Below are 25969 nucleotides of genomic sequence, written 5' to 3' on the forward strand. Positions count from 1 at the left end.
ATGGCCTTCAGTTCTAGGGAGTCTATTATTTATTTTCAGAACTTTAGTTAATAGTGTAGCTGGACTTAGTGGTACATGACTGCGATGCTATGACAGTTGAGAGCCAGGCTATGTGAGGTCTAAGCTACTCAGGGCTATATTGTAAGACCCTATCTCAAACATAAATAAATAAATGATAATAATAATATAAGTAAACTTTTGATATTTTATTTGCTCATTTTTTATTTTTAAGTGACCCTAGTTATCAAGATGTGGTATCCTCTGTAATTTTGCTAATATAGATTGCATATATAATTACTAAGTAAAAGTTTTCCTGTTCATTTTCAGGTGATGGAGCCTTTCATACTTTCTACCTATAGCTTTCTCAAAGATTTCAAATTGTAGGCTTCTTTTGGCTTAACATACGCAGACAGATATTGCAGAATTTCTGGTGTATATTTTATGCTTGATATAGATGGTTATTTTCATTAATTTTACTGGTACACACCAATGCATGTCTGAATAAACTATATGCATTTCTTCATATATTTCTAGTACCTATCTTTAACATACTTTGTTGCTTTCTAAAAATTGTAGTTAGGAGAAAACTAATATTTTCTGAACTTAGAACAATGGTAGCATTACTTTTGTAAATGCAGAGTTTTGAGTCCAGTGTGTAAAGTCAATTCTACTTAGTAACTTTATGAGAAAGAAAGAAAAAACCCTGTATCTATTTTTCTAATTCATTAATTTTATGTACATTGGTGTTTTGCGTGCGTGTGTGTTTGTGTGAGGGTGTTGGAACAGAGTTACAGGCAGATGTGAGCTACCATGTGGATGCTGAGGATTGAGCCTGAGTCCTCCGGACTCTTAACCACTGAGCCTGATTTTCTTAATAGGAAAACTGAGTCATGAAGACGTTGCTTTCCATGTATCTAGAATTGTTTTTAGTCTTTAAAAAGGATTATCCTGTAACAAAATTTTCCACTAAAAACAAATATGTTCATAGACCCTATAACAATACATAATGTTAAAGTATGCCTTGAAAAATTAAAGTGTTTTGTTTCATACCTCCATAAAGAAAACGTCTTAGTTGCTATGAAGAGGCACCATGCTCATGGTAACTCTTAGAAAAGAAAACATTTCATTGTGGACTGGCTTACTGTCAGTCCCTTAACATGGCAGGAGGCAGGCAGGCAGATAGGTAGAGTGCTGGAGACCGAGCTGAGAGCCCTGTAAGAGTTCCATAAGCAGGCAGCAGGAAGAAGGAAATCTCAAAGCCCACCCACCCCCTGTGATACACTTCCTCCAATAAGGGCACACTCCTCCTCCTTCTAATCCTGTCAGACAGTTCCACTCCCTAGTGACTGAGCATTCAGGTGGGCCTGTGCAGGCCATTCTTACTCAAGCCGCCACAGAGGCCTTGTTTGTATTAACGTAAGCTGGGAAGTATACTTTTGCTAAGGACCACTTATCACATCTAAGCATTAGATGTGATAGACAAAGCAGTTTCTTTCTACATTCTGTCTAAGAGTATGTACATAGTATGTGGGTAATATTGGCATGTAAAAGATAGAGATGCTATGGATAAGTTAGGGAGCAAAGAGGTAACAATGATGCAAGATTAAGAAGAATAAAAATATGTGGAAGACAGAAGACAAAAAATTACCGATATTAGACAAGATTTGATATATATAATTTCTTAGTTTCTCTTGAATATTCTAAATATTAAAGTATTCTCCCTAGATTTCAACTAGTCTTTTTTTTTTTTTAATACTATAAAGGGGAAACATTAACATTGATTTTGTTAGTTTAAGTACTAATAAAACAGTAAGCTTTCCAGTGTGGACAAAATGTGATGTCCAGTTTATCATCCATTAAAATTGCAGATAAGCTTTTTATAGCTTGTATATTATAGAAACCAACTTGCATTTTCATTTCAAAGAATGGTTTAACTGGAGGATTTTTGCCAATCCTGAACGCTGATAATTCAGCTTCAGCCAGGAGTAGGAGGGGCGTGGCCAGCCAAGGACAGCAGCTCTTGTGTTCACTCCTCCTTGTGCCTTTCTCAGTCATATGACACAGGTCTTTTTAAAGAATGATGTCACCACAGAGTATCTTTATAAACCTTTTTGAAGGTATGTAGTGTTTTCAAAGTTAATTTGGAGGGTATAATGAAGTAAATTTGATTTGAGACTTGTACTAAAGGTATTAAGTAAAAACTTATAAAACCATCACATGTTACTAAGACAGACCCTTTGAATTTGGGTCCTCGTCTTCAGTATATATTATAGGGATTTAAATACCTACTTCCCAAGATACATCAAAAGATTAGATAGACTATAGCTTTGTCTTTAGTTTTACTTTATACTAGGCTGACAAGTTATATGTCTAATTGTTATTGTGATGTCTCTAATTTTGAATACTTGATTTGGTATTCAAAAGTTTGGTCACTATGGCCTAAGCTTTCATTTTAACCATGGCAAACCTCCTTTAGTTAATAGTGGGAACATCTATTATAGTCAGTTTGATACCAAGCACAGTATTGTTTACTCTTCAGTAGATAATGTATGCTGAGGGTTAAAAACTTCAGTGAGATTTCAGAATAGCTTGTGAGAGTTTGATTCAGATTACCGAATGAGTAATTTCAGAGCATCTCCTTTTTGTGGTTACAGAGGTGTTCATTTTTGTTTTTAAGTATACAGTTATATTTGCATCTCTAGTGGTGATCGTGTAAACTTATATTCTTAAATTTTTAAACTTGAAGCCGGTGCTGGCACAAACCTGTAACCCAGGTATTCAGGAGTCTGAGGTGGGTGGAATTATGAGTTTGGAGCCAGCTTGGATTATGTAGGGAGTTTCAAAGCTAGGCTAAACTACCCAGTAAGACCTTGTCTTTGAAAGAGTGGGGAGGGGCAGCAAGATGGCTCTGTGGTACAGATGCTTGCCAACAGGTCAAGGGCCTGAGTCAAGCTCTGAGGGGAGTAGAAGACCAGATTCTGTATGCACTGTGCTCTCTGCTTGCCCCACCCACAAATAAGCCTCTACCATACAAACAAAACCAGTTTAAAAAGTTTGATTAAAATCAGTAATCCAGTTAGCTTTCCGATAGTTATATACCAAAACCACTATCTAGTTTTAAGTGATGGTTAAATTATCTGCCATTTATGAAATGTTTGCTCTTGAGATGTGTGTGTTTTCAGCTCTTTGTTTTTCTGAGATTTTTAGTGAAGTTAAGATAAAACTTTGCTTTTAAAAATATTAAGGGATATTGGGAAAAGCCTCATTTTAAACATAATGTCAGGGTGTTTTCTTACTTTGGAATGCTTTATTTAAACATCCTCTAATCTTCAGTCTTTTGCATTGGAGCTATAATAATTTCACTTTTTATTTCTAAGTAAACTTTGCTCAGAATTTTTATGAATACACATTTCTGAGTTACTGACCCTACATTCAGAAGTCTGTCTATACTGTGTACCTACCAGATAGTAGGCAAAGGGCACAGCTGTTGTCTGCACTATTTACTTCAAAGGGGAAAGAGCTTGTGTGTGTGTGTGTGTGTGTGTGTGTGTGTGTGTGTTTTCTCTTAGGTGGACTTGTTTTAATTATTCATATAGAAAATATATTTTGACCAAGGTTGGGGGAGAGACCTTAAAAGAGACATTTAGTGTAGTGAGATGCCACAGAGGGAAAGGCTATTGCCAAGGAGACTAATGAACTACCCAGGTTTGATTCCAGGAACACATGTGGTAGAAGTCCTATACCTTCTGGCCCTCACACATGATGTATGTCCTCTGGCCCTCACACATGATGTGTGTCTGTGTGTATCTGTGTGTCTGTCTACACATACACACAGTAAATGTTTTTAAAAGGAAGACTATGAAATAATTTAAACTCCCCCTTTGATGTTCTTTTGTAGGAGTTCCATCTGGAATATGACAAATTAGAAGAGCGGCCTCACCTGCCATCCACCTTCAACTACAACCCTGCTCAGCAAGCCTTCTAAAAAGACTTCCCTTTTCTTGGGGTATGGCTGTCTCAGCACAATCCTCGACATAACTGCAGAACTGATGTGGCTCAGGCACCCTGGTTTCAATCCCTTGAGGATCTGGCAATTGGCTTACGTAAAGGGTCACCATTTGAGGTCCTGCCTTACCAATTATGTGCTGCCCAACAACTAAATTTGTAATTTGTTTTCTCTAGTTTGAGCAGGGTCTGAATTTTTTCATTTATTTTCTTTTTGCCAGCAGACAGACTTGGGTCTATAAAGACAAGCAAGTACACTGACAGAAGTTACCATTTAGTTTCTTAAATGTAAAAAAAGAAAACCCACAAAAGACTCAACAAAATTAGACCACAAAATTTGCATTGTTCATTGTAGCACTATTGGTAATAAAAGAACAGATGTTTGTGCATTTTTATGTGAAGATCCTTCTCGTATTTCATTTGGAAAGATGAGCAAGGTCTGCTTCTTTCATTTTACTTCCCCTTCTGTTTCTGAAAGGCAGTTTCGCCAGGCTTACTGCAAGCATCTGACTGTATAGAGCGATTGCCACAGTCTCTGGTGGCTCCAGGGCTGTGCTGTTACTGAGCTTCATCTTTCCAGAATGAGCAAAACACTGTCCAGTCTTTGTTACGATTTTGTAATAAATGTGTACATTTTTTTTAAATTTTGGACATCACATGAATAAAGGTATGTATGTACGAATGTGTATATATTATATATATGACATCTATTTTGGAAAATGTTTGCCCTGCTGTACCTCATTTTTAGGAGGTGTGCATGGATGCAATATATGAAAATGGGACATTCTGGAACTGCTGGTCAGGGGACTTTGTCGCCCTGTGCACTAAAGGGCCAGATTTTCAGCAGCCAAGGACATCCATACCCAAGTGAATGTGATGGGGCTCAAGACGTGAACTGAGACAATTCACTCTGGCTGTTTGAACAGCAGCGTTTCATAGGAAGAGAAAAAGATCAATCTTGTATTTTCTGACCACATAAAGGCTTCTTCTCTTTGTAATAAAGTAGAAAAGCTCTCCTCACTGCAGTGTTGACTTTGATTTGAAATTGTGACATTTCTTCTTCAACATGAAAAACAGGAAAAAACTCAGGTTTTCCATATGCACTGAATGGTGTGACTAAGTTTCAATCGACCTTTTTTCCAGCTGTCAGCAAATCTGTTAATGGTTCCACAATGGGCCCTTTGGAAGGTGCCCTCAGCATTAACCTAGGGGAGCATTGGGTAGACTGTAGCTACGTTGCAAGTTAGCACCTGACCAGAGTGGGACCCAACCAGAAAGTTGGTTCTGTGAGAAATTGATGAGGAATTTTGTGATAGAACTTTTGAGATTTAGTCTTCATGAAATTTAACTTCAGCTTCTTGACCTGGATGGTTCATATTTGCAGGTGACTAATTCTTAAACTGTGTGGAGGCTGAACTGTGGCGTAAACTGCCAGGGGAACTCGAGATAGAGAATAGGCTATGTGGGATACAAGGTTTCCTAATTGAGTGAATGAACACTTACTGACCTTGCCTAAGTAACAGTTATGGAATGCTGTGTTTGTGTATCAGGAATGTGCAGGAACTGTGAACTTAAAATTCACCTCTAAGGTATTTAGATATAGCCAAAACTGATTTTTATAAAAATACCGTGATTGTTCAAAATATTGCAGAATTTAGAGTACCACTTTAGTGGTAAAGATGACACTTCAGTAATTACAGTTTTAACTATTGTGACAAAAACCACAGCAGACACTGCACTATTTAAGATAGGCCTCATCCAAATTGTTGATACCAGTTGCCTTCAGACAGTGGTGAGGAATATCTTAAATAGTGCACTGTCGTGTTTTTTGACACTTACTATGAACTTACCTTTTAAAATAAGACTTTCCCCATGTAACCACCAGCAGCTGGTGGGCAGGCGTCAGTGGAATGGGATCGATCCCCTGTGACTGACAAATAAGTCGAGATAGCTCATCATCGTTAATTGTTGTGTTGGGGGGTGGCTATATTAATAGAGTGTTTGGCCTACCATATGTGAGGCTCTAAGTTAAAATCCCTGATACTGCACACATTAAAACTAAGAACTAAGAAGGTAAATATATTGAGTAAGACGAGACAGACAGTGAGATACTTTGAGAAACGTGAATTCTAATGGCATGTCACCATGCTCCCCTTGCCAGTGGCATTTAACAGTGACTTGGATCATACCGTGAACAGATTTGGGAGATGAAACACATTAAATCCCATCGAAAGGAAAAAAAACAAGACAGTAGTTTTAAGTATCAGATTTTGTCAGGTGGTACACATTATCTCAAGATCATTAGTTTTCAGCTTGGATGGTAGAATGAAAAAAACCAAACAAACAAACCATGGCTTAAGAGTGGTTTATACATAGATCAAAATGATGATTCTATTTCTACTGTCGAAGTAAAGCTATGTTGTACTCAGGACGTGGTAAGAACCACTGTTTTGGAGGTTATAGGTCTGAAATGTTATGTCCAGTTTAAATGTTCTTTTGGATGCTTGCAGCTTGTCCCTTCCTGCCTTTTGGCTGCCAGGGACATACATGCATTATTGTTTTTGTATTTAAAGAATAGCATTGTGGGTTGGGTTTTAGTGTCTCATATTTTATAGAAGCCTTCAGACGTCATCACTGCAAAAGGAAATAAGGACGGGTAACGCTGTAGAGAACAGGCTTTGGGGACAGTATTTCCCTTCAAGTATCAGACTCCAAGGCTCTCAGTGTCCGTGTGTGTGGTGAAGAGCTAAGTAGGACCAATAAAGTAAAGGTTACCAGTGTGGTAGGAGCCACAGCGACTGCGCTTTGTTTTGTGGTGGTTGGGCCTAACTATGGTGCCTCAGTGAAGCTAGGTAAGCAAGCACACTACCCGTGAGCTGTGTCCCCAAGCAGTGAATCCAGGGCCTCAGATTACGTGCTTGTAAAAAAAAAGTAACGCATTACTTTTGGCTTCGTCGAACACAGTGGAAGAGGGACTGGTTGGACAGTTGTGTGCATGAGGTAAGGCACTGGACTGAGTGTAACAAGGAATTGGGATAGCTAGTGTGTTTGTCTCAGACGAAGACAGCCAGCCCATCACGAAGTGCATTGAATTTGTAAACAAGTCCAAACACAAATCATGTGTTTTATTAGAGTTGGTAAAACATGGGACCTTGACTAAAAGCCAGAGAACGGGAAATGTCACAGCTATCTTCAAATACAGGAACTCCAAAAGAAGGCTAAGTCTTCTACTCAGAAGTAGAAGGTGAGTGAGATGAGGTATTATCCTGTATCAGTACACTGGCCTGCAATGCAGGCTGTTTGATGAAGCTTTGCCTCAGTGGTCAGACAGAAACCGGAGGATTATCAAAGTCACTATTGAGACGGGACTGACGTTTTTGTAGTAAAAGGATGGCTTTACTACCTTCCAGGCCTAGTCTCAGCAATTTAAGATGTCAAGAACCTTAAAAACTGGGGACTGGTGCTGGGGCTGGAGCTCAGTGGTTAAGAGCACCAACAGCACTTCCAGAGGTCCTGAGTTCAATTCCCAGCACCCACATGGTGGCTCACAACCATCTGTAATGGGATCTGACGCCCTCTTCTGGAGTGTCTGAGGGTTAGACAGTGTACTCACACATTAAATAAATAATAATAAAAGCTGGGGACTGTAGTCAGGTGTTAATTGAAAAGTACTTCCTTAATATGTTCTTCTCTGAGTCGGGACATTTTACTTGAACTACTTCAGGGTAAGTCAGATTACAAATTTAATTTGTTATTTTCCTTTTCCTCCCTCTAGTTGACAGGAGCGACATGTGAAATGATGGGCAACACATATTACACGTATGAAGTTATGTTAGCTTTCTTCAGTTATGTATTTGAAGAAAGGAGGAGCCCATTTATGCTGTTGAAGTAAATATTTAGGCTGAAACATACTATATGACATTCATGTTCAATTTCCCATCTTCTACAACGAGATAACAAATTAGATTGAGCAATATTTCTATTACTTAAAAGGAAAAATGATAGGCTGGAGAGTATAAATACTAACTATATTAAGGTCCTGGCGAACTCTCACCAAGTTAGCACTAGAGTAAAGGTGCATGCCAGAGGTGTTGATGTGTATTTCCTGTATCACCCAGTTTCCTCTCCGCGAGATCGGGTCTTTACAACACTAGCCATCAGCGAGATCGGGTCTTTACAACACTAGCCATCAGCGGGAAGAAAGCCATCAGCTCAGGAAGAAAGTAAACTGGTTTCCAAGCATAAGATGCAACGTTTACCTCTACTGTGTCTGAAGAATATTTTTGCTAGATTTACTTGTATGCATAAAAACTGGTAAAAGTAATTTCATACATTATCAATGTATTCATTAAGTGAAAGATGAAAATCCAGTAACTCAGGTTTGGCATTTTCTTAGTGCTGTGAGCTTGTAAGAATCCAGTATTGGTGGGCCACAAAATGCTAATTTGTGTGTGTGTGTGTGTGTGTGTGATAAAAATTTAACTTACTATGTTGCCAATCCAAGTTCTCACTTAAGAGCACACAAGCACTGGCTGACAGATTGATTCTGCATTCCCTTTTTTCATTTCAGGGTGCTAGGCACCTGCCTTACTCTCTCTTCTGATACCTTGTTAGGTAACAAACAGCATTCACTCCTTTATGCAGCGTTTTGGGTACCAGCTGAGAAAAAGTTGTGTATGAGTGTTTTGTCTATGTGTATGTGTCTACATGTTCAGTGGCCTGAGTCCAGAAGAGTGTTGGATTGTGGGTGAGTGTGAGCCACACTGTGTGCTGAGAATGAAGTCTAGGTCCTCCCCAAGTGCTCTTTACTACTGAGCCAACTCTCCAGCCCCAGGATGTAGCCTGATTGCATAGACATGTCATAAAATGTTTTGGTAGTTTGCATTCATATTTGACCTAAGGGACATCTTGGCCACATAATATTTGTCTTAATGTATAATAAAGGACTTTTTCTAAGAAAAATTTGTTTTTACTGCATACTGGAAATAATTTTGATATTACTCAAGTTCTTCAAATATTTTGGAAGAAATGCCTTTAATTCGAGGGTGATATAATTTCCACAAGTGGCTCAGTTGGTTTAACATTTTAAGTCACTGGCCTCTTGATACGCATAACAGAAAAACTTAGGTAAAACCTTCAAAATTACACACTTCAATAAGACAAGAAATGACATAAATAGTTTCATCTCCTTGTGTATAAAAATAAAGATTTGGGGCAGCCACAGTGTTTCAAAGCTACCTTTAAATCTGTTACATACTGAACATTTATTTTAAGATGTAGTTTTAATTACCATATGTAGCGATGCATTCATTTGGTCTGGTTTCGAGTTGTTAAATATTTCCTCCTCTTAAGAGAAACATCACTGGCATGTCTGAACAATTAATATTCCTCATGTATGCTATTACATAAAACATACCTTTATTTAAATGCCATTTATGTTACTGTGCTTAAGAAATATTTCTACATTTACATTATCTAAAGCTTTGGGTTATTCTTGGTTCATTCTAAATGTAGATCTAAAATTTGAATATTAAATTAGTTGACTTGCAAAATACTGTTCAGAATAGGAACTGTCTACTGAATATGAGCCAATCATTGCCCTGGCTTCTCTACATTTACAGTGACAGCCCTGAACAAGGTCCATTGTCTGAATGTTTGTAAATGACATGGTATGGGGAAGGAAGGTGCAGACTTGTTTCATAGAGCATTGAAGTGGGATTTCCTTTCCATTTTTGTATTATCTTTTTTCTTAGAATTTAAGGTAAGGGTATAAAACTCTAGTATCCTAAATCCCATCAAAAGAAACCAACGTAGCAGGAAAATACACCACAAGAAAAGGCCTAGGGTAATAATGACTGCACATTTTAATAGGAATCAATTATTTCTAAGGCTTTATTCTTATAACTGTCTTTACCCTAAATCAAGCCAGATGATATAACAAGCGCCATGATGTTACAGAAAGGCATAAATACTAAGTTATGATAAAGTTCTACTTCTTTAAATGGTCCAAGACAGCAGTGGGTAGATGGTAGGAGTCAATGTATTTTCTATCATTAGATGTGTCTAGGCAAAGGCAAGAAAATCTTACTAGAAATATTAACTTCTTTCTCACATAAATCAGGTAGGATTTCCTTCAAATGAATAATTTAGTGACTTGTCAACGCCTGTTTATCGTGTGTGTGTGTGTGTGTGTGTGTGTGTGTGTGTGTTTACGTTTACTTTGTAGCTTGAACCTGTCCTAAATACTAAATATCTCTGTCTCAAAACACTACTTTGATCTGGAACATGTCTCAACAGTAGCAATGTTAAGCAGGAATATGGTTCAGAATAATTTGGAGCTAGATTAAGCCATGAGCCCCAACATTCTTCTACCTGTCATCTTCATATGTTCCATAGGGCATATGCTAAACAACACTTGGAGATAGTGTATTTGAAATTCATATCTAATGTATCATCTTGGAAATGCTGATCTCTGGATTTGTCAAACATGAGACTAATTTAGAATATTTGTGAGTAAACCTAGTTTGTAGAGTTATTCAGGAAATGTATGCCCATGCCCCCAAGGATACTCCCACACTCCTGTTAGCCACTGTGGGGAGATGTTCTCTGTGTTTGAGGATTATTTTAGAATACCCTTGACTAGATGTTTATTACATAGCCATAAAAGTTTTTGGTTTTTTGGAATTTTTTTTTTAAATTTTGGAGCAACAAAGTTTATTCTTTAATCCTAGAATGTTAAAAAATAATTCTAGCCCCCCTTTCATTTGAAATTTTTGTTGATTATATCAGATGAATTACTGCTAAAGTTGGGTCCAAAGCTAATACTCCCTTTTCTACATAATAATGTATCTCCTATCAAAATTCTGTGACCATGAAAAATGGTAAGAATTTAAGAACTTTAATATTAGCAGTGATTTTTTTAAACAAAAAACGTTAATATTTAAGCAATGATGGAGGCTTGTGTCACACCCTAGCTGAAACACTATTGCCTACTGATGGCTGTTGAATAAGGGAGATTGTCCATTTGATTCAGGGCTACAGACTTCAGTTGGCTCTTCGTGCTCCAGTGGATGGCCTGCGCTCATACAGCAACATTAAGTGGACTCAGTGGATTTAAAAAGAGTACATCAAGTTGGGGAGGAAGGGGTTTGGGGGGGTATGGCAAGTTGGAGGGAGGCGTGGATTTGATCAAAACATGCATTTATGAAATTCTCAATTTTTAATTTAAAAATTAATACAAGCTGATTGCATTGGGGATTTTGCTTATCTGCGCTGTGCTTGCATACAAACAAATGTCAAACATTTAAAAACAAATCACTTAAAGTATTTGCTGTTTCAATGAAATGTAAGGTCTTAGGGGGCTTCTTGTAAAATATTAATTTTACACTAATATTTTCTAAGTTTCTAGAAGTAGTAGCATTCTTAGTAGTAGTAGTATGCTCAGTGAAATAGGTAATATTTATGGCTGGAAATTTATTTCAAACTTAAAGCCTAAGGAGATAAACATTTAACAATGGAGCACAACAGCAAAAACAAAACACACACACACACACACACACACAAACCCAGGTAGTTTTATTAGTCATAGCAGGCTAGACATCATTTAGTAAAACTGAAAACATCTTAAAAGTTAATCTTTGTATTTTAAGTGTACGGATGTTTTGCTTACATCTATCACAAATGTACAGTTCTTGCAGAGTCCAGAAGAGGGTGTTGGATCCCCTGGAACTGGAAAGTGCTGAGAATCAAACTCTGGTCCTCTGGAAGAATGGCCAGTGTGCTTAACCACTGAACCATCCCTCTGGTCCCCTGCAGACCTTTACTTTAAAATGTTACTATTTTTAATAACATGTATGGGTGGGTCTCTGTAAGTATGTGAGAGCTGGTGCGCAGTGAAAGACAGAAGTATCAGATCCCCTGAGCTGGGGTTACAGGTGAGTGTGCACTACCTACATGGGTGCTGGGTGTAGAACTCAGGTCCTCTAAAGAGCAGTATCTGCCTTTAAGTGCTGAGTCATTCCTTCTCTGAGTTGGGGTTTTACTGCTGTGAACAGACACCATGACCAAGGCAACTCTTATAAGGACAACCTTTAATTGGGGCTGGCTTACAGGTTCAGAGACCCAGTCCATTATCATCAAGGCAGGAGCATGGCAGCATCCAGACAGGCATGGTGCTGGAGAAGCTGAGAGTTCCACATCTAGGAGACGACTGGCTTCCAGGCAGCTAGGATGAGGGTCTTAAAGGCCACATACACAGTGGCACACCTATTCCAACAAGGCCACGCCTCCAAATCATGCTACTCCCTGGGCCAAGCATATATAAACCATCACATCTCTCCAGTCCCAAAACTAAATTTTTTTAATTAAGCTTAATTATGTGTGAATTGGGAAAATAAGATTTCTGTAAGATTTTCTTTGTTAGATTATTAGTTTCTTCCAATCTCTTTATACTTAGTTGAAGATGCTTAAAAGGTCTCCAAAATGTGAATTTTAATGAGAAGGGTGATGAAGTATGGCTTTTCTAGTCTTTGTCCTTAGCTATACAAGTGTTTACTAAGTTTGTTAGTGAAAGACTCCACAGTGTGCTGATTCTGGAAATAACAAATGTGAATAACATGCTCCGCTCCTGTGGTATTAAGGTCCTGCACACACATGAGATTGAGTGTTGCACTTTTTAAAAAATTTTATGTTTTTTTATTGGATATTTTATTTACATTTCAAATGTTATCTCCTTTCCCGGTTCCTTCTCCCCCAAAACCTCTCTTCTGTTCCCCTTCTCCCTGCTTCTATGAAGGTGTTACCCTACCCACCCACCCACTCTCACCTCCCCACCCTGGCATCCTCCTACACTGGAGCGTTGAGCCTTCACAGGACCAAGGGCCTCTCCTCTCATTGAGGCCCAAGGCCATCCTCTGCTACATATGCTGATGGAGCCATGGGTCCCTCCATGTGTACTCTTTGGTTGGTGGTTTAGTCCCTGGGAACTCTGGGGCTTCTGGTTGATTGATGTTGTTCTTCCTATGGTGTTGTAAACCCCTTCAGCTCCTTCAGTCCTTTCTCTAGGATGTTGCACTTCTAACACAAGCCACAGAAGTTTTTGTAGGGTGTTGATCACAAAAACAAACCAATAGGGGCAAAGCTTTAGTGTTCTTCTTGGGAAGGTTTTGCTTTTCTTCTAAAAGAAAACTGTGGCTTGCTCTGGCTATCATGAGAGAACAGTGGAGACAACAGTGTTCTATGACTGATCTGGTGCCTTTTAGTTTCTGTGGATGGGATGCTATTCATAGGAAGACGTCTCTTCCTCTCCTGTGCTATCTCTGCCTTTCTGGGAACAGAAGGTGCTAAACTGCCCTGTGGCTCAACCTTTCCGAGGTTCTTAACTGCCCTTCTGACTTAAAGTCAGTGATGAGCTGTTTTCTGATGTATATCCAGCCTTCAGTGGGAATGTTACAAGGCAGCCCTACCACTAGAAGAAACTAACATGTATTTCTAGTGCACCCTTCAAAATAAAAATAGTTGGTTTACTCTGTGAAGCCTTCAGATCTGTTCAATTATGACAGAAGACAAGCCAACTTAGAAGGGAAATCAGAAGAAAAAAAAAAAAAACCCTGAAATGTTTGAAAACCACAAAGCTGGATAGAGAACAGCAGTTTCTTCCATCCCTGTGAGGATAGCCATGAAGACAGGAACTGAACTAACATTTGCACATTAGGTCGGAACCTGACCTGGTTTCCTGGGTCTTATGCAGCATTTTTTTTTTTTTTTAGTTGTTTCATTCATAACACGTAATGGACTCTAGAGGCACTGAAATGTGACGTGTGTAAGGTAATAATGTTGTCACCCTTAGAACTTTGTCCTGGGCTTTCTGCATGTTGCATGAATTACTTTATTTAGTCCCTCAGCCTTAGCGGTCCTGTTCCGTGTTCATTCCGCTCGTCCCTCTCATCCCCATCTCCGATCCTAGAAGAGGTTGCTTTTTTGAAATGAGGATTGGCATCTGGAATCTGTTGGAAGAAAACACTCAGCAAAGATTTGCGATTTCAGGTTAAGACGCTTCAACTATTAAGCTCTCTTTTCTTTATAGCCAACATGTCCTTAACAAATGTCTTGACGCCAACAAGGGAAAAAAAAATCTCAGGCAGGGGAAAAAAAAAAAAGACATTGTCTGCTTTAAAACTTAGACATAACATCTTTGTGATTTTAAAGTTTTCCAAATCCTGCAGCCTATTTATTCATTAAGGAAAACAGACAGAAAAGGTCTCCTTTCCCATTGCTTGCAAATACATGTCAACATAACCAGTCAGTACCAACTAAGTGTTTGAAGTCTGGTAGAGTGGGCTTAACATTTCCACGACTTGGCAATTGTTATTCATCAGGAACATGAGTTCATTCATTTGGGACTTGCAAGACAAGAAAAGGAAGGCTTAAAAAAAGGCTTTATTCTTCCAAATATAGCTTGAAAACGAGGTTTTATGATTTTTAAAATGTAGGTAAAAAGCAGTTTTAAACTTACAAAAGAAAAGTCAGAAGACTAGAGGTTGAAGGTGTACATCGTCAGGGTGGATATGTGAAAGCAGCAAGGACGAAGCTGAAAGGCGAAGGACCGACAGCACAACTCTAGAAACTGCTAGTTCCAGGGTCTGCAAGCCGCGGTCGTCGTGCACAGAGCTCCAGAAGGGGCGGGCTAAGGGTGGCGAGATTCCTAAAGAGGCCAACAGAGTCTGCTCTTACAGCCCAAAGCCAGGAAAGCAGCTTAGCCTTTCAGGTTGCAAGCCTCTGCCACCTGTTTGCGTCCAACCCCTAGGGGTCGTTCCCGCTGCCTGGGACCTATTTTTCCGCGAGAAGTCCACCGATCAGGGTTCCGATCGTGTTAGCGTGCACTGACCCGGTGGCCGCGTGGGATCCACGGGGACCTCCTGCTCCCGCCGCTCGCCTGTGGGCATCCCCCTGCGTCCCCGCCGGTGCCCTCTATCGCTTGCCGCCATTCGAGCTCGCTTTCCCGGTGCGCCTGATGCCCGCAGCTCCCCGGATCGGAGTTTTAAGATTCCCGCCTTGCACACTCACGCCATCCTCCCCAACTCTAAAATTTTTCCCCCTCTTTTAACTTTATCCCCAGCTACGCTCCCTTGGTGCTAAGCGTTCACCGCGGTCGTCTCCGCCATCTCTCCAGGTTGCATCTAGCGAGGATTTCGAGAGCAGCTCGCGGCGGCCCGGGTGCTCGCCCACGGGAGCTGCGGGGCGCGGCGCGGCGCGGGGCGGGGCGGGGCGGCGGCGCCCAGGGCGGGGAGGAGCAGCCTCTCTCACGGCGGAGCCGGGGCTCAGCAGCCCAGCCGCTCCCAGAGTTGGGGCGCCCGGCGCTCGGCCGCGGCGATGGCAGGCGGGCGGCGCGCGCGGGGAGGCGGGCGCGGGGCGCGGAGCGCGTGGGGGCGGGGGCGGGCTCGGGGAGCCCCGGGGTGCCGGACGCTGTGAGGCGGCGGTGGCACCGGGGAGCCGGGGAGCGGGCAGCGCTGTCGCCGCCGCCGGGGGCGTCGCCGGCCTCGGCCCCTTTGTTCTCGCGCGCGCCCCCCTCGCCGCCCACTCCCCTGCTGTCGCGCGGCGGCGGCGGCGGCGGCGGCTCCTCCCGCCCGAGGCGGTTGAGCTCGGCGCCGGGGGCGGGAGGGGGCGGGGAGCGCGCCAGCCGTGGAGAGTGGGGGGCGATGGCGAAGCTCAGGGTGTCTTACGAGTACACGGAAGCCGAAGACAAGAGCATCCGGCTCGGCTTGTTCCTCATCGTCTCCGGCATCCTGTCGCTCTTCATCTTCGGCTTCTGCTGGCTCAGTCCCGCCTTGCAGGATCTGCAAGCCACGGCGGCCAACTGCACGGTGCTGTCGGTGCAGCAGATCGGCGAGGTGTTCGAGTGCACCTTCACCTGTGGCACCGACTGCAGGGGCACCTCGCAGTATCCCTGCGTCCAGGTGTACGTGAACAACTCCGAGTCCAACTCCAGGGCGCTGCTACACAGCGACCAGCACCAGCTCCTGACCAACCCCAAGGTAAGCACGCGGGAGCTCCCGCCTAACAGCGCAGGTTCAGGGCCAACATCCAGGTTAGACCCCAGGGGAAGAATCGGGTATGCTGTCCTCCCTAGAAGTGGATGCTTGGCATGAGGTACGTGCGCGCATCGGTGGAGCCCAGGGCTCCAGTCCTCAGGGTGTGTTTGCCTGCTGGGCAGTGGTACCGGAGTCTCTCTGCGAACACTAAGCTTTTATGTTCTTAGATTTTTGAGCTCCCGACAAACCCAGGTCCAGCGCCTGACGGACTGGTTTGCCTAAACTCAAAGAGCAAAGAAAGTTAACTTTTCCTTCCAACATAGCCATGGGATAGCCCGGGACCCAGGTACCCCTGCATATGGCCAACAGCAGCTTGAGCTCATTGGTTTCAAGAACTCCCAATGACATGACCTTCTTTGAGAGGTTAAAGAGGTCTCTTCACTCCTGGAAAGTTCCTTAAAAGACTTTTGTCTTTCAGTTCTAAACTGAGGTTTTTTTTTTTTTTTTTTTTAACTTGAGGTCTAAAGATGGGCTTAGGGGTGGGGGTGGGGTCAACAGCAATCAAGAGGAATCCAAGAAGAAATTCTGATTAGGTCGGGTTGTTTTGCTTGGTGGTGGTGGAGGTGGCGGGGGCAGAGGCTGGAGGGTCCTAACCACTCTGAGTGATTGGGGGCAAAGAGGAACCGTAGGAGAACAACTTACTGAAAATAGAAAGCCCTTGATGACATATACCAAGCAGCGGTTTCCTGACAACTTCTTTTGGTATTACAGGGCGAAGAAAGAGGGGAAAAAAAATAGATAAAACCTGGTTAGGACCTTTGAGCCTTTGGAGAGCCGAGAGGGAGACTCAGAAAACTTCCCGGAGTAGGAAAACGCTTATAAAAAGCAGTGTCCCCAGTCTAGTCCGTGAACTGATTGAGCTTTGCAGTGCGCCTGCTTCTGCAGAAGGGTTCTTTGATGCCTTTGGTCCTTTCCGCTGTGTGTATATCATTCCAAAGAAAATGAATCCTGTGCATGCAGGAACATGTTCTCTTAAATGTGACAAGATCTATTAATCTGAAACCTGAATTCATATTTTAAACAAGATCACCACCGCTGTGCAGAGAAACTCGTATGTAACTCATTTATTTGGAAAGTTAGAAGAAACTAGTCTTTGAAAATACACTTGACTCCTCATTGGAAAAGTCTCCCGCTTATGCACTGAAGACTCATTTGCTTTAAGAAAGGAGCTAATGCAAGGACAGTAAATGTAGAAATAAACATTTGGAACACAGTCTCTAATGGCCAAGCTCTTGCAGAAGTGATTGGACTCAAAGACAGATGTAAGTTAATCTGCTTAGTGGTTGGGAATTTATAAAGAAGTCTCATGGGATTAAGAAAGCGTTTTAAAAATCAGAATTAAGTAAAAAAAAAAATCTAAGAAAGGTGTCAAGTGGTAACTTAGTGATTTGGAAGGTGTTCTATAGCGTGCCATTTAGGAGTGGGCATAGTTGTTGAAACACTGCTAATTATTTTTGAGCTAGTGGTTTAATTAATAATATACATATACATTCATATACATTCATACAAGGTAAATTCTAACGTGTATGGTTAATATCTAATTTTGGCATTAAACAAGTTAGACTTTACCACAGAAGCCAACTTAAGTTTCCAGGCAGTTTTGCAGGCTCTGGCAACAGAGATAAATTGGAATCATTAGGACATTAATTCTTAAATCACTTGGAAACAATCACAATGTTTTATATAATATTAAAATTCTCTCTCACTTGCTCTCTTCACTTGCAAATAATCTCATCTGCCCCCCCCCCCCCCCGTGCCAGTTAAGAACTTGGCAGAGTTGCTTTGAAGAAGTATCAAACAAAAATTAAAATGGTCAGAACTGGAAAAATGACATATTTAATGGTCCGGAAGGTTGATGAATGACTTCTCCATCAGCTTATGCAAGATTTCTTCTGCCAAATATGCGTCTCTTTGTCCAAATTGTGATGTATTGTAGTATTTATAGAACAAACATCACTTTTTTTTTTTTTGCCAATTAGGTGTTCAATTTGGAAATTTTTATAAGCACTTTAGTAATGGAAAATCTCAGTGCGCCCGAAACGCCATGGTAGGGTCAGGCACATAAGAAGATTGAGTTTCCGTGGAGTCCTTGCGCCCAGACAATCACATTACCCTGTCCTGTTGCATATTGGCTATGCAGAGCTATGCCTTCCCTTACTTACTTTTAATTTTCCAATCTGTCCCTTTGTCTCCCATCTGCTTCTTACACTGTCTCGAAGCCCAGTGAAACTGTTAGGGAGCCACCTCTCACCTACATAGAAAAAGTACCCTTTCCTGGGCTCTGCTCAAAGTATTACAGCCCTTGGTGCGGAGGGTCCGATGGTACAGATATGCAGGTTGCGCTGTTGACCTGTAAGGAAAGTGCTGGTCTTCCTCTAACACGCCTTCTTTAGAGTACCTTTAATCCCTGCTCTGTCTCTTTATTTTTTCATCAGATCCCTGTTATCTCGGGGGATCACTGTGATTCATGACGTAGAATTCAGGTCAGGTCAGGACTTGATGGATCAGCCGTAGCACAGTCTACGTTTCGGAGTTAGCTTCCTCATGCTACTGTCCCAGCACTGTGTTGCCTGTTTGTGACTCAGAGTTGTGTGTGCTGAGTGCTCTGGTCCTCAGCCTCGACTGCACCGTGGGATTGCTTAAGAAAGAACTTGTGCTTAGGTTCAGTGTTCAGGCACATTGATCTGGTCCTGGATGGGGCCTGAGTGCTGTAGTTGTCAAAGTTGTGTGGGTGATTCTAATGCGTATCCAAGAGATGAAAACTAGAGCCTTGGAAGATGTGCTCCTCTTTTGTGCGAGCAAAACACTGGGCTTCACAATGAATTCACTGTGATTAATGTTCGTGTTTTCAACGTAAAAGATGCCGATGCCACCGAATATAGAAGGTGCAGTAGGGACTCAGAGGAGCTCTGAAGAGAAGGAAGGGGTCATTTAAAACTGGCATGGGAAGCTCATTTAAAATTGATTAGTTTAAGGGTATCGAAGGTGCACTGTTGCAAACACTTGCTTCTTCAGTTACCTACTGAAGAAGAGATAGCAAAGAAGAGATAGATTTAGGAACTGCCTTCTGCTGTGTGCTATGAGAGTGGGTGATTGGAGACAGGATCCGTGTTTAAGTTTTTGTTTGGAAGGGCTTTTTCCCTTCTTTGATAAAAAAAAAAAACAAAAACAAGCCAAACCAAAACACCAAAAGCAAAATAAATAATAAAGAATAAGTTTGATTCTAGGAAAGCAATTCTTTGACACTGAAGACTGAGGAAAACCTTAACAGGGGCAGAGAAAGGCTTTTGGCTTGATGATCATCCAGGGAGGCAGAAGAGCACAGATGAAGGCTTCCTGGCTGCCGGGCATCTCAGCGAAGGTCTTCAGACTCATACTCATGGGCCCTGTCCCCGTCCCTGTAAGGGCAGCATGGCTTTGACATGCGTGTTCACTTTGATGTACTTTGTACTCTAGGGAGAAATCCACACCAGGGTTGCATCATGAAAAGAAAGATAGACGATCGATGATAGATAGATAGATAGATAGATAATAGGTAGATGATAGGTAGTTGATAGATGATAGATGATAGATAGATAGATGATAGATAGGTAGGCAGATAAATAGATAGATAGATAATAGGTAGATGATAGGAAGATGATAGATAATAGGTAGATGATAGATAGATGATAGGTAGATGATAGATGATTAGATAGATAGATGATAGATAGATAGGTAGATAGATAGATAGATAGATGATAGGTAGATGATAGGTAGATGATAGATGAAAGGTAGATAGATGATAGATGATAGATAGATAGATAGGTAGGTAGGTAGGTAGATTACAGGTAGGTGGGTTGATGATAGGCAGATGATAGATTGATGCATACATACATACATGCATACATATATACATGCATACATACATACATGCATAAATACATGCATGCATACATACATGCATACACACATACATGCATACATGCAAGCATACATACATACATACATGCACGCATGCATACATACACACATACATGCATGCATGCATACATACACATGCATACATACACACATTCATACATGCATACATACCTACATACATGCATGCATACATACATACATGCATACATACATAGATCCTTTCAAGCTTCTGGTTTCTCAGAAATTATTATGGCTGAAGAACCGGGCAAAGCCCCTATAAGACATGTAGAACTGGGCTTGTTCATTTAGCAGTTCTTCTGTGCTGTGTGTACTGCCGGCTTCTAAACCAGACCAGAGGTCAAAGTTCCTGCACTCACAGAGCTGGCATATTGGTGCAGGAAACAGGCGTGAGTCAATTTGTGATAGAATTTCATGTAGTGATAGATATTTTAAAGTTCTGGCAGGGGTTGAGGAGAGCACAGCCAGTGACAGGAGAGAGCTGGAGCCGCCCTTGTTACACACAAGATGCTTGGGACAAGTGGGTCCCATGAAACGGCCATTGCAGACGGCAGAAGCTGTACGGGTACCCAGAGACTGAAAGGACAGAGAGAAACGAGGCCCTTGGCTCTCTGGAGAAAGACATCTCCACACGCTGACCGGCTAGAGGGTGCAGAGACCCTGGGACGAGTGGCCACTGGGTCTGTTTGAGGAACAGTGGGTTCAGCAGAGGGATTGGGCCCAGAGAGCCCAGCGTTGAACAGAGGGGCGTGGCATTGGAGTCATGGAGAGCTATGGCTTTTGGTTTTACAGTAAAGTAAATACTGAACATTTAGCAGAGCTCAAATATAATCAAACTACTTTTAAAGGTCTGAGCCATTGCTCCGGCTGCTGAAAATCGTGTGTGTGTGTGTGTGTGTGTGTGTGTGTGTGTGTGTATGTGTGTGTGTCTGTGTGTCTGTGTATGTGTGTGTCTGTGTGTGTGTGTCTGTGTGTGTGTGTCTGTGTATGTGTCTGTGTGTGTATGTGTGAGTGTCTGTGTGTGTATATGTGTGTATATGTGTGTGTGTCTGTGTGTGTATGAGTGTCTGTGTGTATGTGTGTGTGTCTGTGTGTGTGCATGTTTGTGTCTGTGTGTGTGTCTGTGTGTGTGTCTGTGTATATATATGTGTGTCTCTGTGTGTGAGTGTCTGTGTATATGTGTGTGTGTCTGTGTGTGTGCGTGTCTGTGTCTGTGTGTGTGTCTGTGTGTGTGTGTCTGTGTGTGTGTGTGTGTCTGTGTATATATATGTGTGTCTGTGTGTGTGAGTGTCTGTGTGTGTCTGTGTGTGTGTGTGTCTGTGTGTGTGTGTGTCTGTGTATATATATGTGTGTCTGTGTGTGTGTGTGCCTGTGCATGTGTGAGTGAGAAGTACAGGGGCCATCTTGGACACAGGAAGCTAGAAGAACGTGAGTGGGCAAGAGAGAGAGGCGGCCTGGGTGGGTACCAGCAGTTAGATTTATTGTTGGACTGGATATGAAGAGTAAAGACAAGAAGAATTGGAGATGGCATCAGAGTGTTTGCTGAGCACAAGAGGGCACATGGGAGTGCCTTCACAGGAGAGGGGGGCTGTGGAAGGGTCGATGTGGATGAGAACCAAGGGCTTGGTTTCACAAGGGCCCGACAGGTGCACCAGTGGAGAGGAATCTGCGAGTTTCTGCCCCAGAGATGCGCAGAACCTACTGCTATGTAGTCCAAGCTGGTTTCCAGTCAGAGGTCCTTCAGTCTCCACCTTTCAAGTGCTGGAATTAAAAGTGTGCACTACCACACACTTTAGAGACCATCTAATTTGTGTGTCCAAAGGTTGTTGTTTTTAATGCTGTATCTCTGATCTCCACTTGTGGATACCATTTATGGAAATCTCAATTTGAAAGATCACCCCACCCCTAAAGTCATATATTAAAAAATAACCAGAAACTAAAATTCGGAAGATCTGTGATGTTACTTTTTATTTGCAATTTGAGGAAAATGCATTTTAAAAAAAAATCAGAAACGCTTCCGAACTATAAAGACTTTGGGGAGATTTTGACACATTTATTTAAAACGCTTTTTTTTCCGCTCTCATTCATGAATGAAGACGTCAAGTTTTATTTCCCCTGGGTTGAAATTTCTTCTGCCTTTAGCAGAATTGCATAACCAGCTGAGTTCCTAGATCAACAGCACATTTATATTACAATTAACATAATTACTCACAGGAAAACAGTGAGCAGAATGGTGTTTCATATCGCATATGTCTCTAACCATTCCTCATTCTGTGTGGTAGATGTTCTCTAGGACATAAACCAGTGTGCAACAATTTGTAAATTTGATTTTGTAGCAGTACCCTCGTCCTTCCTTTAAAAATAACTTGTGTTATAATTTGCAAATCATAACGTTTGTAATTTTGTTACTATTTTTGACCATGAATGAATTCAAATCAGTTTATGTATTTGCAAAATCCCACATTAGGTCCCCACAGAGGTCCCTGTTACCATGTGATCTATATATGATCATATATAAAGAGTGTCTGGATTTATCTCATTAGTGCTGTGGCATGCGGACAATGAAACCTTTACCCAATGTCCTCTGGGGAAACAGGAGGCTATCTCCCAAATATAGTTCTCTTTTGCTTTAATTTTTCTTTAGGACCTCTTCACCAATCTCTTCATGTACATTTTTCCAAACTGCCATTTTTCAAAGTGGGGTCAGCATTCAAGCAATATCAGCACCATCTGTGAACTGGAGAGAAATGCTCATTCTCTGGTCTCGGCCTAGATTCCACCCAAATTCCATGATCAAATTCAAGACGTGCATAGTTTTAAAAAAAAGGTGGGGGGGCTGCAGTGTAGCTCTGTGCTTGCTTAGCCTGGACAAGTCCCAGGATTCAAGGACAAGAAAGGGATATAAATCTGTAGAACAAAATTTCTAAATAGGAATTAAACATGTTTGTGTGTATGTGTTTAAGAATATGTATTAAATATAAATGGACCAAATAACCCAGTTAAAAGGCAGGGATTGTAGTTCAGGAACATCAAAATCAAATATATTATGGTTTTAGAAGTAAAACATTAAAAAAAAAATAACCACAGGGATGTTGAGAGTAAAAATGAAGAAAGACATATACCACAATAATAATAGCAACAAAGTGGGAACTACCAAATGTTTATCGATTGATGAATGGATGAACGTGCTGTATTTATACAATGGAAAATTGTGCAAATAATGTTATGAACATTATATTCACATAACATTTGTTAAAATTATACTAATATAAATATTTAAATAATTATATGAATTATCTATACATATAAATTATATGACTGCAAATAAGAATAGAGTGAACAAAGTTTAAGTAGCCAACCAAAGTCCTTTGCTGTGATTTGCCATGATCTCTTGCTTCAACAGTGCTTGAACAGAACCTGGTACTTGACCTGACACCCTGGCTTGCCACTCAAAACCAGCAGCTCTTTGCCACATCCAAGCAGTGGCCTCAGACTACCCCAAGGCATTTCTCCTAGCCTCTGCCATGATAATTGAGCTCCCACAGGACTGGGACCTGCCAGATCAGCATATACATATACACATACATTCTGTGTGTGTGTGTGTGTGTGTGTGTGTGTGTGTGTGTGTGCGTGTGTGTGTGTCTTTTACTACTTGGCCTTGATGATGTGGCTTTGAAGGACTTTGCCAAACCCTTCCTCTCAGCATGTTATGAGGAGGTAGAATTGCTGAAGGTTCAGACTAGTGAGGTAGCCATGTCTTCTTGCAGAGTATCAAGAAACCAGACTGCGACAACCAAGAGAGTGTGGGTTCACGAGGAAGTGTTTGCTACCCTTGGAGGAAGTCTGAGTCAGTCACTATGGGAACTGTGCAAGACAACCCTAGACAGAAATGCTCCCCACTTGTGTGACTTCAGTAAGACTCATTACCTGACTGAGCAGGCAAAATCCATCAAAGAACCCAATGGCCACTAGACTAACTTGTGCGCAGTGTGAGCCCCTGAAGCTGGCATGGAGTGTCACCTTGACAAGCTCCCGGGGGTAGGGGTGGGGGAGGGGGAGACAGTCATGAGGGGAGCTGAGCTTCAGGATGTAGAGTGTCCTCTCTGGTCACTATAGCAACGCATGCATATTGGAGTTGTCTTTACCCTTTCTGTAAGTTGTACTGAAACATCCCCTGAGATTCTTTAATTTGTATCATTTCCTTAAAGAAATGTTGGTCCCTGAAACAAACAGAAACCCCCAACAGACAAACAAGAAACAACCAGCTACTGAACCACTAAAGGCCAAGTATTAATGTTCTTAATATTGAACTCTACACTCTGAAGACTGAAAGTGAGTTCGTGGAGACGTAAGAGAACTCATTGTGATAATTAATGGGTAGAGGTGTCTTTGGCGTAATAATAAATGTTTTTAAACTGATTGTAGTGACAGTTGCCTCTCTGAATCTACTAAAGGTCATTAAATTGAGCACATTAAATGGGTGAATTGACTAGTAGGTGGATTGCATTTTAACGAAGCCATTACACACACAGAGGAATTACTATTTTGTTTTGTAAATTTCAGCGTTTTGCATAATTTGTAAGGATATTTTATTCAGCTGGTGATTCTAAAACTGACCTATTGTTTTGGAAAAAAAAATGTTTAAAAGTAGCAACTAAGTAAAAAGGACTTGGGTCTAGTGAGATGGCCCAGCAGATAAAAGCCACACAAGTCTGATGATCTGTATTCAGTCCCTGCAGCCATTAGTAAAGGAGAGGACTGACTTACAGAAGTTGCCCTCTGACCTTTACAGGTACACTTGTAGCATGTTCTTAACCCCACACATATCTTATATACATATCATCATCATCATCACCACCATCATCATCACCATCATCATCATCATCACCACCACCACCATCATCATCTAAATTACAATACATAATTTACTTGGAAATTTTATTTGCGTAAGTAAGCCAAAACTAGACATTTAACTTAAATCACAGTTTTCATGTAATATAATTGCACAGTTACAGAATTAAATAATGGAATCATATGTAAAGTATAAGTATCTAGATAACTTTTTCAGGGCGAGTAAAAATCTTTTTAAACACAACAGCAAAGACAGAAGTCATAAAGGGATACAGTGTGGTATATTTATTACATAATAAGGAAAAGCCCACACTTTAAAAATATGTTGAAGTTTAACAAAAAAAATGACAAATTTTAGTGAATATTTGCACTGCGGTAGGGAAATGATTCAAAAGTCACTAAGAGCTTGTGGCAATAAAAGATCATTGTTTCAGTAGAAAAGATGTGAACACCTGCATAGACAATTAAATGAAGATTACTTGCAACCAGGTGTAAAAATTCTGCTTGATCTCAAGGTTGTTGAGAGATACTGATCAATATGTGAGAATTGCAGAAGTATTTGGAGCTTTGGTGTTCAAAACTTAACGGACTGTTCAGTTGGATCTCGGAAGATGAGAATTCTGAGAACCGTGGAGGCAATTGGAGGCTTGGCTTGTGATGTCTCTGAGGGAAGTTTGACAGTCTCTCAAAGACTCTGAGTTCTCTGAGGGATCAGACTCGACAGAAGGGGTGTATATAAAAGATGGTCTCAGCCAGGCAGTGGTGGCGCACGCCTGTAATCCCAGCACTCTGGGAGGCAGAGGCAGGAGGATTTCTGAGTTCGAGGCCAGCCTGGTCTACAGAGTGAGTTTCAGGACAGCCAGGGCTACACAGAGAAACCCTGTCTCAAAAAAACCAAATCAAAAAAACAAAGCAAAAAAATAAATAAATAAAATAAAAGATGGTCTCTCAGAGTGGCTTATAGGCTGAGGTCCAGATAATCCAACAATGGCTGTCTCCTGATAGAAAGGCCAAGGGTCCAGGGGTAGACTTGTTCAGCCCACGGGACTGCATGTCTCCACAGTCGCCGTCTGGTGCTGGGGTCTGGGAGGATTTCTGAAGAGCTG

General features: G+C 41.4%; 2 protein-coding genes across 9 annotated transcripts in view; both read left to right on the forward strand.

The window, feature by feature from the left end:
• Window positions 1-5025, forward strand: part of Cnot2 (CCR4-NOT transcription complex subunit 2) — a 92551-nt gene extending 87526 nt beyond the window's left edge. For all 7 annotated transcript variants that reach the window (XM_052165829.1, XM_052165826.1, XM_052165825.1 and 4 more), the window contains one exon: window positions 3899-5025. In XM_052165829.1, coding sequence (XP_052021789.1) covers window positions 3899-3985 — 87 coding nt within the window. In that variant the 3' untranslated portion in view covers window positions 3986-5025. The remainder of the gene's footprint in view (window positions 1-3898) is intronic.
• A 10425-nt stretch (window positions 5026-15450) lies between these two features.
• The window catches only part of Kcnmb4 (potassium calcium-activated channel subfamily M regulatory beta subunit 4), a 60568-nt gene continuing 50049 nt past the window's right edge, over window positions 15451-25969 (forward strand). For both annotated transcript variants that reach the window (XM_052165777.1, XM_052165778.1), the window contains exon 1: window positions 15451-16037. In XM_052165777.1, coding sequence (XP_052021737.1) covers window positions 15702-16037 — 336 coding nt within the window. In that variant the 5' untranslated portion in view covers window positions 15451-15701. The remainder of the gene's footprint in view (window positions 16038-25969) is intronic.

This window comes from Apodemus sylvaticus, chromosome 20 (assembly GCF_947179515.1).
Source record: "Apodemus sylvaticus chromosome 20, mApoSyl1.1, whole genome shotgun sequence".
Lineage (NCBI taxonomy): Eukaryota > Metazoa > Chordata > Mammalia > Rodentia > Muridae > Apodemus > Apodemus sylvaticus.